General features: G+C 37.6%; 1 protein-coding gene across 1 annotated transcript in view; it reads right to left on the reverse strand.

Annotated features, from left to right (window-relative positions):
• KCNH5 (potassium voltage-gated channel subfamily H member 5) overlaps window positions 1-15,961 on the reverse strand; it is a 113,079-nt gene that overhangs the window by 30,216 nt on the left and 66,902 nt on the right. Inside the window, exon 6 of the mRNA XM_027768333.1 lies at window positions 9,773-10,165. Coding sequence (XP_027624134.1) covers window positions 9,773-10,165 — 393 coding nt within the window. The remainder of the gene's footprint in view (window positions 1-9,772; window positions 10,166-15,961) is intronic.

The raw sequence follows: 15,961 nt of genomic DNA on the forward strand, positions 1-15,961 counted from the left end.
AAAAAAAAAAAAAAAAGGACTTCTTAAGAATGAGGGTAGTAGGACCAGTAGTTAGCGTAATGGCTATGCCACTGGACTCCCATGTAGTCGACTGCAGTTCAAGTCCCGGACCTGGTGGCTTGAACTCACACCAGGCGTGTGTGTGTGCTGAGGATTCTGAGAGGAGAATGGAGGAGAAGGGATTGCAGCGTGGCCATCCCCCCTGGGGGCTGATTTCTTGCTTTCTGTCTGTCTCTTTCTTTCTGACAAGTGCACATGCCCTATAGCAAAAAAACCTCTCCAAAAAAAAAAAAAAGAATGAGGGTAGTTATAGCCCAGACAATAAAGAGCAACTTTTATGCACACATCCATAATTTGTTAAGGTAAACTGTTTAAAATGATTATAGCATGCAGATTGCAATATATTTCAGCCTTCATTGCCTCTCTATTAGAATCATTTCCAAATGCTTAGCAATAGGAAGCATTCATCCTGAGTGAAGACTGGTACAGGTAAAGATTTCTTTTCATGTAAACAAAAATCAAGTATAGAAACATCATTGCTATCCTCATTGCTCGTTATTTCCTCCCCTCTTTGAGCTAATTCCCCCCCGAAAAGACAGACTTCTTTTCCTCAATGGAAAATCCATACAAAATAGTATGTTCCCAAAACAGAATCAAATTGTTCAAATGTACGAAGAATGTGTGTCTTGAAATCTGTGTGTGACACACACAATCTTTTTTTTTTTTTTTTTTTTTCTGGGGGGTTTTCTCTACAGGGGGTGAGAGGTTTTCGCTACAGGGCGTGTGTGCTCGCCAGACAGACAGACAGAGACATAGAGACAGAAAGCGAGAAATTACCCCCCAGGAGGGATGGTCACACCTCAATCCCTTCTCCTCCATTCTCCTCTCAGGATCTCGGGCATGCACGCACACACACCCAGTGTGAGTTCTAAGCCACCGGGTCTGGGACGCGAACCGCGGTCAACTACGTGGGAATCCAGCAACATAGCCATTACACTAACTGCTGGTTCCCTGTGTGACACAATCTTGATAACATTCTCTATCACCAGTTTCCACCAGGAATAGAGTTTTAAAGCTCAAAATGTAAAAGTTACCAAGTGTTTCACATTTGAACCTGAGGTTGACAATTACTAATTCTCCAAACCTTTTCTCCAACTCCTTCACCATGATCCCTCTTGTATAGCACATTGAACAAGTTTTCCTCTCAAACTAGAAGGTAGATTTGTTTCCAGAGACTGTGCTTGTTGGTTGTATTTGTCCACAATACTTTGCACTTTATGTCCCAGTACAGGGATATAAACCCTAGAGTAATCCCTACACATGTATAGAAATCTGGAAGATCAGGTCATTGGACTGGAAATTTTTTTACATTCAAGGAAAGGAACTCCTGGGAAGAGACATGAGCATAATGGCCAAAGGATAACATCCTACTAGTGAGGAAGAGAAGTTTGAAGGACAGTTAAGTTTCCGCTACAGAGATTTCCCTCTGACCCTATCTTTCCCACTATTAACAAGAAGCAAGTATATTCGGAAAAACTAACACAGAAAAACTATGTAATTCCTACCTAAGCCATTCATATTTGAATGGTTTTATAGGCTTTACTTTAAAAAGTAATGGCAACCCAATTATATTGAACAACAATTGCTAGCATGCTAGAAATTCTTGGTAGAAGGTCTGAGATGGCAACAAAAGAGACTCATTCTAGGCTGGCAAAATCTAAAAGCATAGTAGGCCTCTCTGATTTCTATTTTGATAACTAGAAAGAAAAATTACCTATTTAAGTATATATGGTAAAATGAAAATAATGCATGTGGCAGCTTGACAAACATAACTCATGAAAAAAATTATTAATTAAATGATTTTTCCATTGGGGCCAGGTAGTGGTGCAATGGTAATGCCAACTGGACTCACATGGAAAAGGTCCTTGGTTTACATCCCAGGACCTTGCTAAGCACAATGGGTGCACACATATGATTCAGATTGGCTGAGACAAGGGGTAAATCATAGTATTAAAAACCCTGTTGAGGTCTAGCTCTCTCTCAAAAGAAATAAATAAACTTTTTAAAAAGAAATTATTTTCTATCAATTTCTCTGAAGGTTAAAAATATTTATATACTTCCACTTAACTGTTGTCAGTCCACTCATTTTTCTCTCGAATCAATGCACTAGCCATCTCTTCTTCAATTTTATTTCATTCTGACCTAGTTTATCTCATTTACCACTTATTAATACCACTTATCACCATCTAAATTTCTAAGTATTATGTTTTCAAAATCCTCCTACACTATTGAATAATGTGTTATCTGCAGCTGCTCATATTTCTCTAGTGTTCTGTGATTCAGCTCACACTTAACCTCCAGAAATCAAGCTCTTTGGTCTTCTCAAAGCTTATTCAAATGCACATTCCCAAAGGAGTTCAATCCTGTTCTCCAGATTCTCAGTGACACCTTTTACCATCTGTTTATGGTTTCTAGGAAATTTGTATTTCTTTTTAATAGAATGCTTCTTTAATAGGCTGTCTTTCCTGCCTCATGATTTTCTTTAAAAATTACATATCCAGCTCATGAATTCCTAGTAAATAAATTACCTTCAGGGTACATGTCGACAATCTTGAAAATAAAGTGTCCTATTAAGTTCCCCAAGTCACTCTGCACCCATAACACGTTGAAATATTAAAGTGTAATTTTTCAGACTCATCTTCTATTTTATTCCCCACTCACTGCTAGTACTGCATATAGGTTATATTTTATTTTCCTCACATTTAAGTTATATTTTATTTTCATGTCATTCTATGATTTATTAAAACCTTGCTAGCATATCATTATTTTATGTCAATAAGTCACCAATATGCATCAAGGCAATCAAGAAATACCAAAGAAATGGAAAATGCATTCATTTCAACACAGGGTTTGTAATTAAATCAGGGAAACAAGCACATACAAATAAAATAATAATACCTCATTAGACTTGTAGAATTCTTCAGTCAAAATGTATTAGTGTCCCTTTTTCAGTTCATTCTTTTTTTTTATTGTGATTTTTTTTTTTTTTAGAGATTTTTGCTAGAGGGTATGTGAGCTCGCCAGAAAGACAGAGAAACAGAGAGACAGAAAGGAAGAAATCACTCCCCGGGGGGATGGCCATTGATTTTCTTTAAATCCCTTCTCCTCCATTCTCCTCTCAGGATCTTGGGCATGCACGCACACGCACCCAGCATGAATTTATGCCTCCCGGTTCGGGACTCGAACTGCAATCAACTACATGGGAGTCCAGCAACATAGCCATTCCACCAACTGCTGGTCCCTCAATTCATTCTTCATAAACATCTTACAAGATGAGTAAGGTGGGCATTTATCCCCTTTTTTTATGATACGGAAACTGAATATGTCTTAGACCAGGTCTAAGACTCCAGATCATTCAATAACTGTAATAGGGCTTATGAAACACATAGGGCAACAAAAGAAAATTAATTCTAATTATACTCATGGATGTGCATGTACTGAAGTGAAGATGAAATATGGTGAAAATATTAATGAGAGCCCATGAGAATAATGCAGGAAGGCTTCCTGAAACAGATATATTCCCCAAAATTAGAATTATATAATAGATAGTAAAGATCCAACTGAAAGAAACTGAACCAGAAAGAAGGTTAAGAATGCATAAAATGGTGTGAGCAAATAAACTGATAAGCATTTGAATAAATCTAAGTAAGTATTGACAACTAAACAAAACAATGATATAAAGTTAAAAACAATGTGGAACCAGAATATAAGATAATACTAATTTGAAAGGTAGAAGGTAAAGAGAGGTTCTTAAATTATTTAGGAGAAAGGTTAGGATACTTATAAGCTTTGGGAATTAGTTAAGTCAAATATTGATGTTAAAAATAGAAGAATAGATTCAGGGATTTCAAACACTGGAGACCCTCTGCCCTGACTTCACCCTCCTGCTCCCCAGTGTAGCCAGAAGTCAGGTGAGAGCACCCTACTATTCTCTGTTTCTTTCCATCTCTATATACATATTTAAATTTTTTTTTAATTTTTAAACTTAGATCTCTGCTGCTCTTTTGTCTTTCTAATTCTTACCTTTCCCCTGGCCCCCAATAGGATAAGCCAATTAGGAGCCATCTATATTTGAGTTCTGAGTTGTCGCATTTGCCTGTGGCACAACAGTGCACCCCGCTGTTTTCATTTTTTTGAAAAAAATCTTTCTTCTCTTTTTCTTATTGTTTTTGTCTTTTTTTTCCCTTATTTTTTTTTTTGTTCTATTCCTTTTGCTATTCTTTTTACCTTTCTCATTTTTCTTTTCAGCCTCCATACAGATTTTCTAGACAGGTCTATGTGTTCAGTAGCAAAATACCTGAATACTTTTAGGATCAGATTAATCCTCAATTTTCATTGAGTCAGTTGTGCAAAGGGAGGAAAGTGTTTACAGACTGCTGGTCACCTCCTTCTGCATTCCTCTTATTGCTAAGATTGAACTCCAAAAAAATAGGAAAAATTGTATATTCCATCAGATGACCAGCAATCACCACAGAGTAATAAGAAATATGAGAAACCAAGAAAATATCTCTCCTCTAATGGAAAAGACTAACTCCTCTTCCTCCACAAAGAATACAAGGGAACTCATGGAAATACTAGATAAAGAATTTAAGATATTCATAGTGACAAAGCTAACAGAGGTACAAGAACATAGAGATGACGAACTCCAGAAGATGCCGGAGAAAAATGACACGAAGTTCTAGGAGGTGAGGAAGTTCTTGCACTATTTGAAAGAGAAGATATACATCACAAAGAAGAATCAAGTGGAATTGACAGAGAAGAAAGCAGTAATACAGGGAATCAAAACTTCCATTGAAAATATCAAAAGCAGATTAGATCATGCAGAAGATCAAATCTTAGATGAAGAAGATAGAACCTCTGCACTAGAAAAATTCACTGAAAGACTGAGAAAATAACTCCCAAAAATGAGAACAGCATACGAGTAATACTAGATACCATTAAACACCCAAAAATCCAGATCGTCAGTATCCCAGAGGGTGAAGAAACTAATAAGGATATTGATCCCACAAAAATCCTGGAAGAAAACTTTCCAATCCTAGAGAGGTACTCAAATATCCAAATCCAAGAAATACACAGTACCCCACATAGAACTGACCCAAGAAGATATTCCTCGAGGCACATCATAGCCAGATTGACCAAACCACAGAGACAAGATACTAAAACTGGCAAGAAAGGAACATCAACTTACTTTCAAAGGATATCCCATCAGGCTAACATCAGACCTTTCACTGGAAACAATTCAAGCAAGAAAAGAATGGGAAAGAGTGGGAAAGTGTTAAGTGAAAAACAATTTCGACCGAGAATACTAAACCTGGCAAGATTATACTTCATATAGGAGAAGACAAGAACATTTGCAGATAAACAACATCTGAAAGAATTTACTGACACCAGACCAGTTCTCCAAGAAGTTTTGAAGGGAGTGCTGTATCAGGAAAACTAAAGTCTGACATACAGAAATAAGAGTTCAAAAACAGCTAAGAAAATGGCCAGCAAATGGTAGGAGCAAGTCCGGAGTTGAATGTTATTGTTCAGAATTTAAATGGAAAGATCAGACCACAACAAAAGATAAAGTACCTGAGACTGAACTGGTGAAATGCAATTTGATGACTCTTGACTAAACATTATTGCTCTTCTTGTATGCTTTGTTTTCCAGAGTTAAGGATTTGTGTCTTCTCTTGATCTGTGGACAGGTCCATGTACCTACTATTTGAAGAGAATCCTAACTGTTTCCTGGCTTTAAGTCTTAAACAAAGTTCTCTTATCATTTTTTTTATTTTGATTTATTAAAACTGAAACTGCCTTACTTAAAATTACAAAATACATTAAAAAATACCTATTTAATGACCACAGTAAGCTATATAGCCTCAGCTAGGTGCTACTTTATAGTATATTCATTCTACTCACAGAATTTCACACCTAAAGTCAAACATGTGTTCACAGACATGAACAAAGTTTGTTCATATCAGCTGAACGTGCCATTGAAAATAGTTAGATTAAATAAGATATTTTGTGAATCAATAAAATGGGGGGTGGAAAGCAACTGCAGATAGCAGAGACAGTGTCGAGGATGGTGGGAAATGGCACAGGATAGGAAATGGAGGGATGGGAAATTTTATTTATATAAGTTTTATATATATATAAAGTTTTATATATTTACATATATACATATATGAAATAAAGAAGAAATGGAAAATTGTTGATGATAATATGTGTGATTAAGTCACTATACAGTGTATTCTGGATGGGAAATCACATATTGTATGCTGTGCTGTTCAGTGAATGAATGTAAGATAAATAAATTTTTAAAAATTAATTTAAAAAGGGACCAGCAGGTGGCATGGTGGTTGAGGTACTGGACACTCCCACATGTCCAAACACAGTTCAAGTCCTGGACTTGGTGGCTTCCTTTCTCACTTTCTCTCTTTGTTCTCTCTCTTTGTTTTCTGGTCAAATTAAATGAATGAATAAATAAAGTTAAACAAAATAATTCTTTAACAAAAATAATTTAAAAAATAAAGAGATAGAAGTCACATGTAAATTATCAAAAAGCACAATGGCTTTAAGAGTTCAGATATTATTAATATTTTTATTTTTAGAGAGATTTTTGCTATAAGGCACATGCACTCGCCAGAGAGACAGAGAGGAAAGAAAAAATCACAAAACTCACCCCACAGGGGGGATGGTCATGCCACAATCTCTTCTCCATTCTCCTCTTGCGACTTTGGGCACACACACCCAGCATGAGTTTTAAGCCACCAAAGTCCAGGACATAACCGTTATGCCATCTGCTGGTCCCCTAATTTCCAGATATTACTATTAAAAGGTCAGTTGCAATGGTACTCTATCTTTCAAAATTGTGAAGAAAAATTATCTCCAGTCTCAAATACTATAGCTAGCCAAACTATCGATCAAGTGAAAGGGTAAAGAGAGGTTTATTTAAGAAGAGCATGTTGACAGAATATCTTTTGTATGGAAGGGAAATTTAAACAATTGGCAGAGAATTTAGTGGTTGAATTAGTGATAAGTACATAGAAAACTAAGCAAATGTTAAAACTGCACAGCTGTCAAAGCTTGGGAAAACGGAAAGAGCAGAAAAGGAAAAGTAATCACAGGCAGCATGGTCCAGCTATAAAAGGCATATATAACAACTTAGACACCTAATATTTATTGACCACAAAGGATGATACATCTATATTGTAAGAATGAGGTGGTGGAAATGGTATGTGGAAATGGGGAGAGCAGGTAGGAAGGGGAGCTAAAACCTGCTCTTCTATGTCAAGAAATCAGAAAAAAAGACTGAAACTAAAATACTAACTGGTAGGTATATCGTCGTGTTGTTTGGTGGCATGGAACCAAATAAAAGCATCTTCCTTAACATTTTTAACACGGTTACTTGTAGGGTCTGCTTTTTAAAAATGAGATACTGACAGTTATTCTTCATAAATATTTTACTAATTTATACGCCCTTGAATGACATGTAAGAGTTTCTTGCTCCAATACCCCACCTAATAAACTTGGCTCTGTAAAGAGCAGATGGAAGCCAGGGTTACTCAAGAATTTTACTGAGATAAATGCTCAAGAAAGATAAAACGGGAAAGAGAGAAATAGACTATTTGGACCACAATGCACATCTGACACCTGTGAAAGAGGAAAAGAAGAGTTGGATAGGAAGGGAGAGCTCAGACTTCAGGAGAGTGAACAGAGGAGTCCCAGAGCACGAGTAGACTACTGTATTCCCACCATTCTCAGTCACTGACAGGAAGCAGCCTTGGGGAAATGTGGTTTCAGTGTGTGAGCTGCAGCAAATCAGATGATGCAGCAGCCCTTGGCCACCTGTGTTCAGTAGTGTGTTGGTAAATGATTAACAACTGGCTCCTCTGAAAGTTAAATGAGTTTGAGTAGAGTAGGCCTGATCTGTAGTATTTGTTACTTTCTGTGCAATAAATATTCCCACCGTGGGCAATTTCAAACTATCAGTTTGTTATCACTGAATGCTCTCTGTCTCTCAGTCTCTCCTAGGCACACATATGCACCCTCTGACAATTAAAAATACATAAATAAATAACTCAAGAATTACTCCTTTAGGCCAGCAGGTGGTGCACAGTTAAGGTGGATGGATCCTAGGATTCCACATGGCCAATTGCACAGTTTGAGTCACAGCTTGGCAGATGAAAAACCCACTGGGTAGGTGTGCATGCATGCCAAAAATCCCAAGGGGAGAATGAAGGAGAAGGGACTGTGGCCTGGTCATTCCCCTGTGAGGCAATTTTGCAATTTCTCAATTTCTCACTTCTTTTCTCTCTTTCTCTTTCTCTCTCTCTCTTTCCTTTCTCCAGCAAGCCCACGTGCCCTATAGCAAAAAAAAAAAAAAAAAAAAGAAGAAGAAGGAGAAAAAGAAGGAGAAGAAATGCTCCTTTAAGAAAAATTTCCTTAACTTCGTGTTAACTCTAGCACTACTACCATATGTATCTGGATCAAAAGATCTACGGGGGAACCAGCAGTTAGCGTAATGGCTATGTCGCTGAATTTCCACGTAATCGACCGCGGTTCACGTCCCGGACCCAGTGGCTTAGAACTCACACCAGGCACATGTGCGTGCGTGCCCAAGATCCAGAAAGGAGAATGGAGGAGAAGGGATTGCGGCATGGCCATGCCCCCTGGGGGGTGATTTCTCGCTTTCTGTCTCTATGTCTCTCTCTGTCTGTCTGGCGAGCGCACGCGTCCTATAGCGAAAACCTCTCTCAAAAAAAAAAAAATAGATCTACGGGCACAGGACATGATGCAGCAATAAAATGTAATACTCTGTGGAGCTGACCCACACGTACAACTTCTGGGTTTGTGTCTTGAACCCTACCTGAGTACATCAGTCAAGCCGAGGGCTCACTGAGTACATGCGCCCATAATCCAGGGCTTGTTGAGTCTGGAGGAAGGATAGTGCCATCAAGACCCTGTTGGGGCTGGGACCAGCAGTTAGTGTAATGGCTATGTTGCTGGACTCCCATGTAGTCGACCACGGTTCGAGTCTCGAACACGATGCCTTAAACTCACACTGGGTGCATGTGTGTGTGCGCCCAAGATCCCAAGAGGAGAAGGGATTGCAGTGTGGCCATCCCCCCTGGGGAGTGATTTCTCACTTTCTATCTCTCTGTCTGTCTCTGTCTGTCTGGTGAACACATGCACCCTATAGCAAAAACCTCTCCCAAAAAAAAAAAAAAAAGACAAGATCCTGTTGGTGGTGCTGTCTTCCTGTCTTTGTTCCTCTCTGTCTCTCTCTTGCGTATGGCAGAAATAAAGAAATAAACTTTAGAAAATCTATGCTCTGAGTTTTAAAATGCTGCAGTTTTTAAACAAACTATATCTACTTCATCCACTTTCAATCAATTATCTAGTTTGTGAACTATATTTGACTCTAAATGCTGCTGTTTTTCCCTTCTGCTCATCTCACCACAGCCATTCTCCTAGTGATTGGAATTTATCTAATCACCAGGAAATCAGTGATTAGATAAATCACTTAAGTCAGCAACCAGATATCAAGGAAGAGAAGTGGATGAAAATTAATATAAGGTGATAAAATACGATAACTTATGGCAAGTGTTTGGTATAGTAAAGGTTGGAAGTGGTGCTAAAAGGAACAGTTTATCTGTGGAATCTTTTCATCTTATGTTTCCAAAACATGTAATCAATAGTACTCTAAACAAAAGCGAAAACTTACCTCATCCACATTTTCAAAGGCATTGATGATGTCATAAGGTAAACAAGACAGCAGATCAATCACAAACCAAGTTTTCAGGTAGTTCATCCTTATGAGCTTAGGGTCAGAAATGACTTCTCCTCCAGGTCCCACAAAGGTTGTGTGAAAATTTAAAACAATGTCAACCAGAAAAATAACGTCCACCACACTGTCCAGCACCAGCCAGGCTATGTTGTTCTGCTTCGTTTTGAAGGAAACGTTGTAAGGAACCATAATGGCGGTGTAGAAAGTAAGAATTAAAATCACCCAATCCCAGGTAGTTTTAAAAGCACAATAGTGTAAAATAATGTGTGGTGGCGTCTTTGGAGCTTCTTGTTTATACTGAGGAAGGATATCTGATCCCAGCTGAAGAACCTAAGAGAGAAAAAAAATATATATATCGTGTATAGACAACTTGGCCATCTCTACACGGTAATGAATTTGAATTACTGGAAAATAAAACACAGCCTATTTATGATGAGTCTTGGTGTCAAGGCCAGTCATAGGGCATAGTTTTATATCTCTCTTCTATGGAATTGTCTCCCAAGTTTGTTCAAGAAAGGTACCAAAAGTCCAATGACTTTACAAAAGTTGGTCTGTTTGCTGTCCAGTGAGGCATTTTCTCCAGTGACACTGATCGACGGCACTGATGGATGTTCACTTCTGAGAGTACCTTCTGCACACTCATTTGCCCGCCTGCCTAGAGCCACATGTCTCTCAGTAACTGTTATGACAGTTACTCGGGTGACTTACATTATCCATTTCATACATATTTAGCACCCCAGGAAATATAACTTTTATTCTGATAGCACTGTTGAACCCCAGGAACCCACTAGTAGCAATTCAGAGGTTGAGTGAAAAGTAGGAAGGGCCTTAAGCCAGGTACAGCAGTATAAAAGGTTGTTTTAGCCTGTTTCTCTCCTTTTCTCCCTTAACTCAAGACTTAAAGAATAGTGCATTTCCTGCCCAGATACAAATTCCCATCAGAGAAAAAAAAAATACTAAGAAGTTAGATTTGCTTCTTCATACCCTTTTGACAAATAGAAATTTTTAGTGCAGAGTTAACCTTGGCTTAATGTGATAAAATTTGATTAGAGAAAAAGGAAACCAACTTGGTGCAGTGATAATGCAATGCTATACAAGGCTGACCTACATGGGAAGATTGTAGGTTCATGTCTGAGGACCTCCCTGAACATGCCAGATACATGCATGTCCATGGCAGGGCTGGCTGAAACTGGGGATTGACTGAGATAGGAAGACTCTGTTAAGGGTATCCATCTCTCTTTCTCACTAACATTAAAAAAAAGTTTTAAACTTAGGGAAGAAAAAAATAAAAGAAAATAAATGACAGAGCAAGAGTAGAGATTTAGAGACCCTGGAGCAAAGGTAACAAGCACAGGACTTAGCACTGCCTTCTAGAACTTGGAACCTGGAAATTCTGAAAACGTTGAAGGAGCAAATCGAAAATCCCTGCCCATGCTATTAATAAAGCTAAGGATGACATGTGTGTTAAAAGGCCTAGTAAATTGGAATATGTTAAACAATGTTTCTAACAGATATCCAGTGTTTCTAGAACTAAGGGGTCCTAAGAGTTAGGAGTCAAAATATCCAAATCATAAATGCATTATATATCTGATTATAGGAATAGATATATACAGAAATACTATTAGCATGTAATTCTATCATTTACATGCCAAAGCAAAACAAATACACTAGCATCTTTTGAAACTTGGGAGATATCCTGAAGATTCTCTCATATATAGAACTTATATAACAGAAAACTAAGTATGTGATATCCACTATTATTTTCAATCTGAAAAGAAATCACTGGCACTTTCCTTGGTTGTGTATTATAATAATTACTTTTAGTCCTGGGATTGTAAGAACGCCCTATAAAGACATTTTATGTACTTGCCCATGTTATCAATGCCTCAGACATATTTTTCCCATAGGTATTAAATTATCCTATACCAGAAGTGTAAGCTTCATGTTGAGATGGAGTACTATATACTACATATACAGAATCATACCTAATCACAACTTCTCTTTCACCTTTCAACCACTAGTGTTTTAGTGCCAATTTCATTGTGTTAAACATCAAAATATTCTTCATATTCAATGCTAGTATTTCCCATTTATACACCATCTACATAGTCTATAGTTGGAGCACAAATAAAGCATACTTAGGAAAGAACAAATTCAGTCCAGAATGCATCACCATCTGCATGGGCCCTAAATCCTTTTGTATTTCTAACCCCTCCCTTTTACTAAAAAAAAGAAAGAGCCAGCCAACCAACAGAGTGGTGATTAAGGTGGCTAGGTCCCACATGGCTGACTGTGCTGCTTGAATCCTGGACTGACAGCTTAAAAAAAAACATGGCTGGGCACATATATGTGCCTAAAATCTCAAAGGGAGAATGAAGAAAATGAGATGGCAGCATGACTATCCCCCATAGAGAGAGCTTGGTCTCTCGCTCTCTCTCCCTCTCTCTAAATGGCGCCAATGCCCTCTAGCAAATTTAAATGAATAATTATATTTTATAATAGCATTGTTATAAATAATATGTTGTAAATAACATCCATCTTTGTATGAATGTGTTAATATCTATATTCTATTTTTGTTTTCACATAAAAGATCATTTTCCTTCTGCTGTTAATAGAAATGGAAACATTCTGTGGGCCTCTAAAAGTCTTGTCCTAGACACTTCGCCTACCACACTAATAAATAAATCAGTCTGCTCAGTGCCCTGATATAATGTAAAAGCTCTCCTCTAGAGATATAGTGGAATCATCCCCAGAGTTCAGTATTTCTTAAATTTGGCTACAAATTAGCATTATCTGGGAAGGCTTAAAAATACTTAGCATACTTATGTCTAGACCCCACTTCAGAGAATGATTAAATTCGTCTTGTGGGAATTCTGAGAATCTATATTTTCAAAACTTTTGAAGCCCAAGGTAAGGTCCTTGTCTTATATTTCTTTAGACATTCAGGATCCATCTCTTTCCATAGTGATTAGCATGTACAAAGCACTTCAAAAATGCTATATTAAGAGAAACAGAAGGAGCAGGAAGAGGGGGAGGAAAAGGAGAAAAAGGATGGCAACAAGAAGAAAACATACACAAGTGTTTAGACTTTGATCTTTCTCAGGTACAAAGCATTACTTTAATCTTAGCTAGGCACTGAGCTCCTTTATAAAGCATTAAGTAACAACTCTACACTTTCAATTGTTATTCCATTTGCACTTTCATATGCAAAAAGCCTTAGGTGGAAAGAGAAGGAAATCACATTTTCTGATGTATTTTTGTACCAAAACATACACATTCTTCCTCTCTGAAGATCTGAGAGCTCTGACTCTAAAGTCAAGCCCACTGACATGGCAGGAATGTGTACATTTATCTTTAGCCAGCATAAAATTGCACAAGCTGGAGGCAGCCAGCAGGATGCCAATGCATATGGAAAATTAATCAACTGGACAGGACTGGAGACCAGAATACTGGGGATCAACTCCAAGTTTGAGGAATCAGATAAAATGCGATCAAATTTATGTGTCTTAGAAAAAGTAAAAGAGCCTAAAATTTTACAGTAAAACCAAGTACTTGAGTTGAGCAAATTATAGTCTTGAAATACAATTGGAAAAACAATATTTGATGCTTACTTGGTGTTTTGGGGGGTCTATGTTTGGAGATCTAAGAACACATTCTATAGAAATACAGACTAAATATCTGTTCAAAATTTTATTTCTGTATGTTCTCTGAAATTGAACCTATCAGAATCACATTTATGAATTGGGAATAACTGATAAAGAAACTAGTGATAATCAAAAGGCAAAGCAAAAAAAAATAAAAAATCAGATAAAAAAAAAGGAATTAAAGTTTCTCAAAAATAAAAATAATGGGGACCAGCAGTTAGCGTAATGGCTATGTCGCTGAACTCTCATGTAGTCGACCGCGGTTCACGTCCCGGACCCAGTGGCTTAAAACTCACACTGGGCGCGTGTGCGTGCATGCCCAAGATCCCAAGAGGAGAATGGAGGAGAAGGGATTGTGGCATGGCCATCCCCCTGGGGGGTGATTTCTCACTTTCTGTTTCTCTGTCTCTCTCTGTCTGTCTGGCGAGCACACGCACCCTATAGCAAAAACTTCTCCAAAAATAAAAAATAAATAAAAAATAAAAATAATGTCAAGGAGAAAGCAACTTTCCATTTGACAATGAAAAAAAAAAAATCACACTGAACTCAGGGTACTAATGTAGAGGATTTTTCTCTATATAGTCCCTTTCCTACTATTATTGACCAGTTGAGTAACAGATAAAAGAAAAACTGAATAAGACCCAAAAGGAATCATGATTATAGAAGCCAAGGGTCTCAGACACACACTCCTGTACTTCAGCTTGATTCATAGAAAAAAAGTATGCAAATCAAGAAGCAGGTGATGTTAGGGCAGTAGTTCAACAGCACCCACATGGGCAAGGCCCTGAGTTCACATCCCACGACCTCCCTGAGAAAAGTGATGATTCTAGAAAGTATGAAAAATAAAGATTTTAGCTGCTTCAGAGTGCTCTACTCATTCCTTTTCTCTTTAATCTTAGAGTAAAATTGCCTAGTCTCAATGCCCTAAAAACTAGCTGCATGTGCTTAGGATTCTACCTGGCTGAGATCTGGGGGGCAGATTACAACATGAAGACTCTGTTGGGAGTGTTCACCCTTATCTCTCTCTGTCTCTCCCCTCCGCACCCCCATCTTCTTTTCTGATTGAAGAAATAAATGAATAAACTTCAAAAAAAAAGAAAAGAAAGAAATGTACGGCTCAAGGCAGAAGAAAAAGTAGCTCAGAATCAAGTAGAAATTACAAGCATCCTTTCTAAAGGAATTTATATCTAATCATCTGCTTTAAATATTACACTAATTTCATATTATCTTTTAAAATACTGTGATTAGTATTAGTATTTAGTTATGTTAATGTCTTATTTTGGTTTTTAAAAACATGTCTGTATATCAAAGTATTAATCTTCCCCCAAGCTACCAGTACTACCTAGAGAAGAAAACCAAAATGAGTTTTTCTATGACCTGAGAAAAACTCTAGAGCTCTCCAATTCAGGAAACATGCTTGCTTTCTAACACTCTCAAACTCAGTTTAATATCTACAACTAGTTAGGAAAGCTACTCTGGAGCATTTCATTTCTCCACCAGAACAAACTGATGAACATATACATTTAATTTTATTTTTCTCTTATTTGATAGGTTATCTTTAAATATTTTATACATGTCCAAGTGCCCAGCATAATTTTGGTAACTTAATTAGCCTTTCGGCTTCTTTCATACCAGTGAGAAAAAAGTACGAAAAATAAAGGTTTTAGCTGCTTCTGAGTGCTCTACTCATTCCTTTTCTCTTTAATCTTAGAGTAAAATTGCCTTGTCCCAATACTCTAAAAAACCCATCTGTGACAATGACACCAAAATTTACAATTTAAATGCTAAAACCCCTCAGAGTGCTAGACCCATAAATCCCACTTCACACTTAGTATGTCCAAGACTGCACCCATTATCACTACCCTAAAACCTTCTCTTCCTTCTCTTCTACTTGCCATCTTACTAACCAAAAGTACTGTCTATCTTGTTATGTCAACTAGAAACAGTGTTGGCCTTGACTCATCCCCTCATTTCAACTCAATTCTAACCTATCAAATTGTTGACTCTGAATTTGGTATGCCTGCAATCTGCCCATCCTGTTATCACTGCCATGGTTCCTCTAGCTAAAGCACTCCTGGACTTCTTAACTGGTTTCTCTCCTTATCCGTTCTCCACAGAGCCACTAGTAAAACAGGGCTTCTTAATTATTTTTGTACCATGGACTCCTTTGGTAATCTGGTAAAACTACAGACTCCTCCTTATAATAACATTTTTAAATTAACATGAGATAAACAGGATTACAGAAGAAACCAAAAAATTAAGACCAATTGCTGTTTGAGAGGTTTTTCTGAAGCACAAATGAGATCATGTCATTTTCTCTGGCACATGAGATGCCAATCTACACCCTCTCACTGTACAACCCCCAACCCTTCCTTCTCCACCTGAGTTCAACCACAATAAAGTGATGTCAAAGTCATTACTGTATCTCATTGTTGAGCCTCTGCATAGTCTGTACCCTCTAACAGGAATTACTTGCATTCCT

This window comes from Tupaia chinensis, unplaced genomic scaffold (genome assembly GCF_000334495.1).
Source record: "Tupaia chinensis unplaced genomic scaffold, TupChi_1.0 Scaffold000075_1, whole genome shotgun sequence".
Lineage (NCBI taxonomy): Eukaryota > Metazoa > Chordata > Mammalia > Scandentia > Tupaiidae > Tupaia > Tupaia belangeri.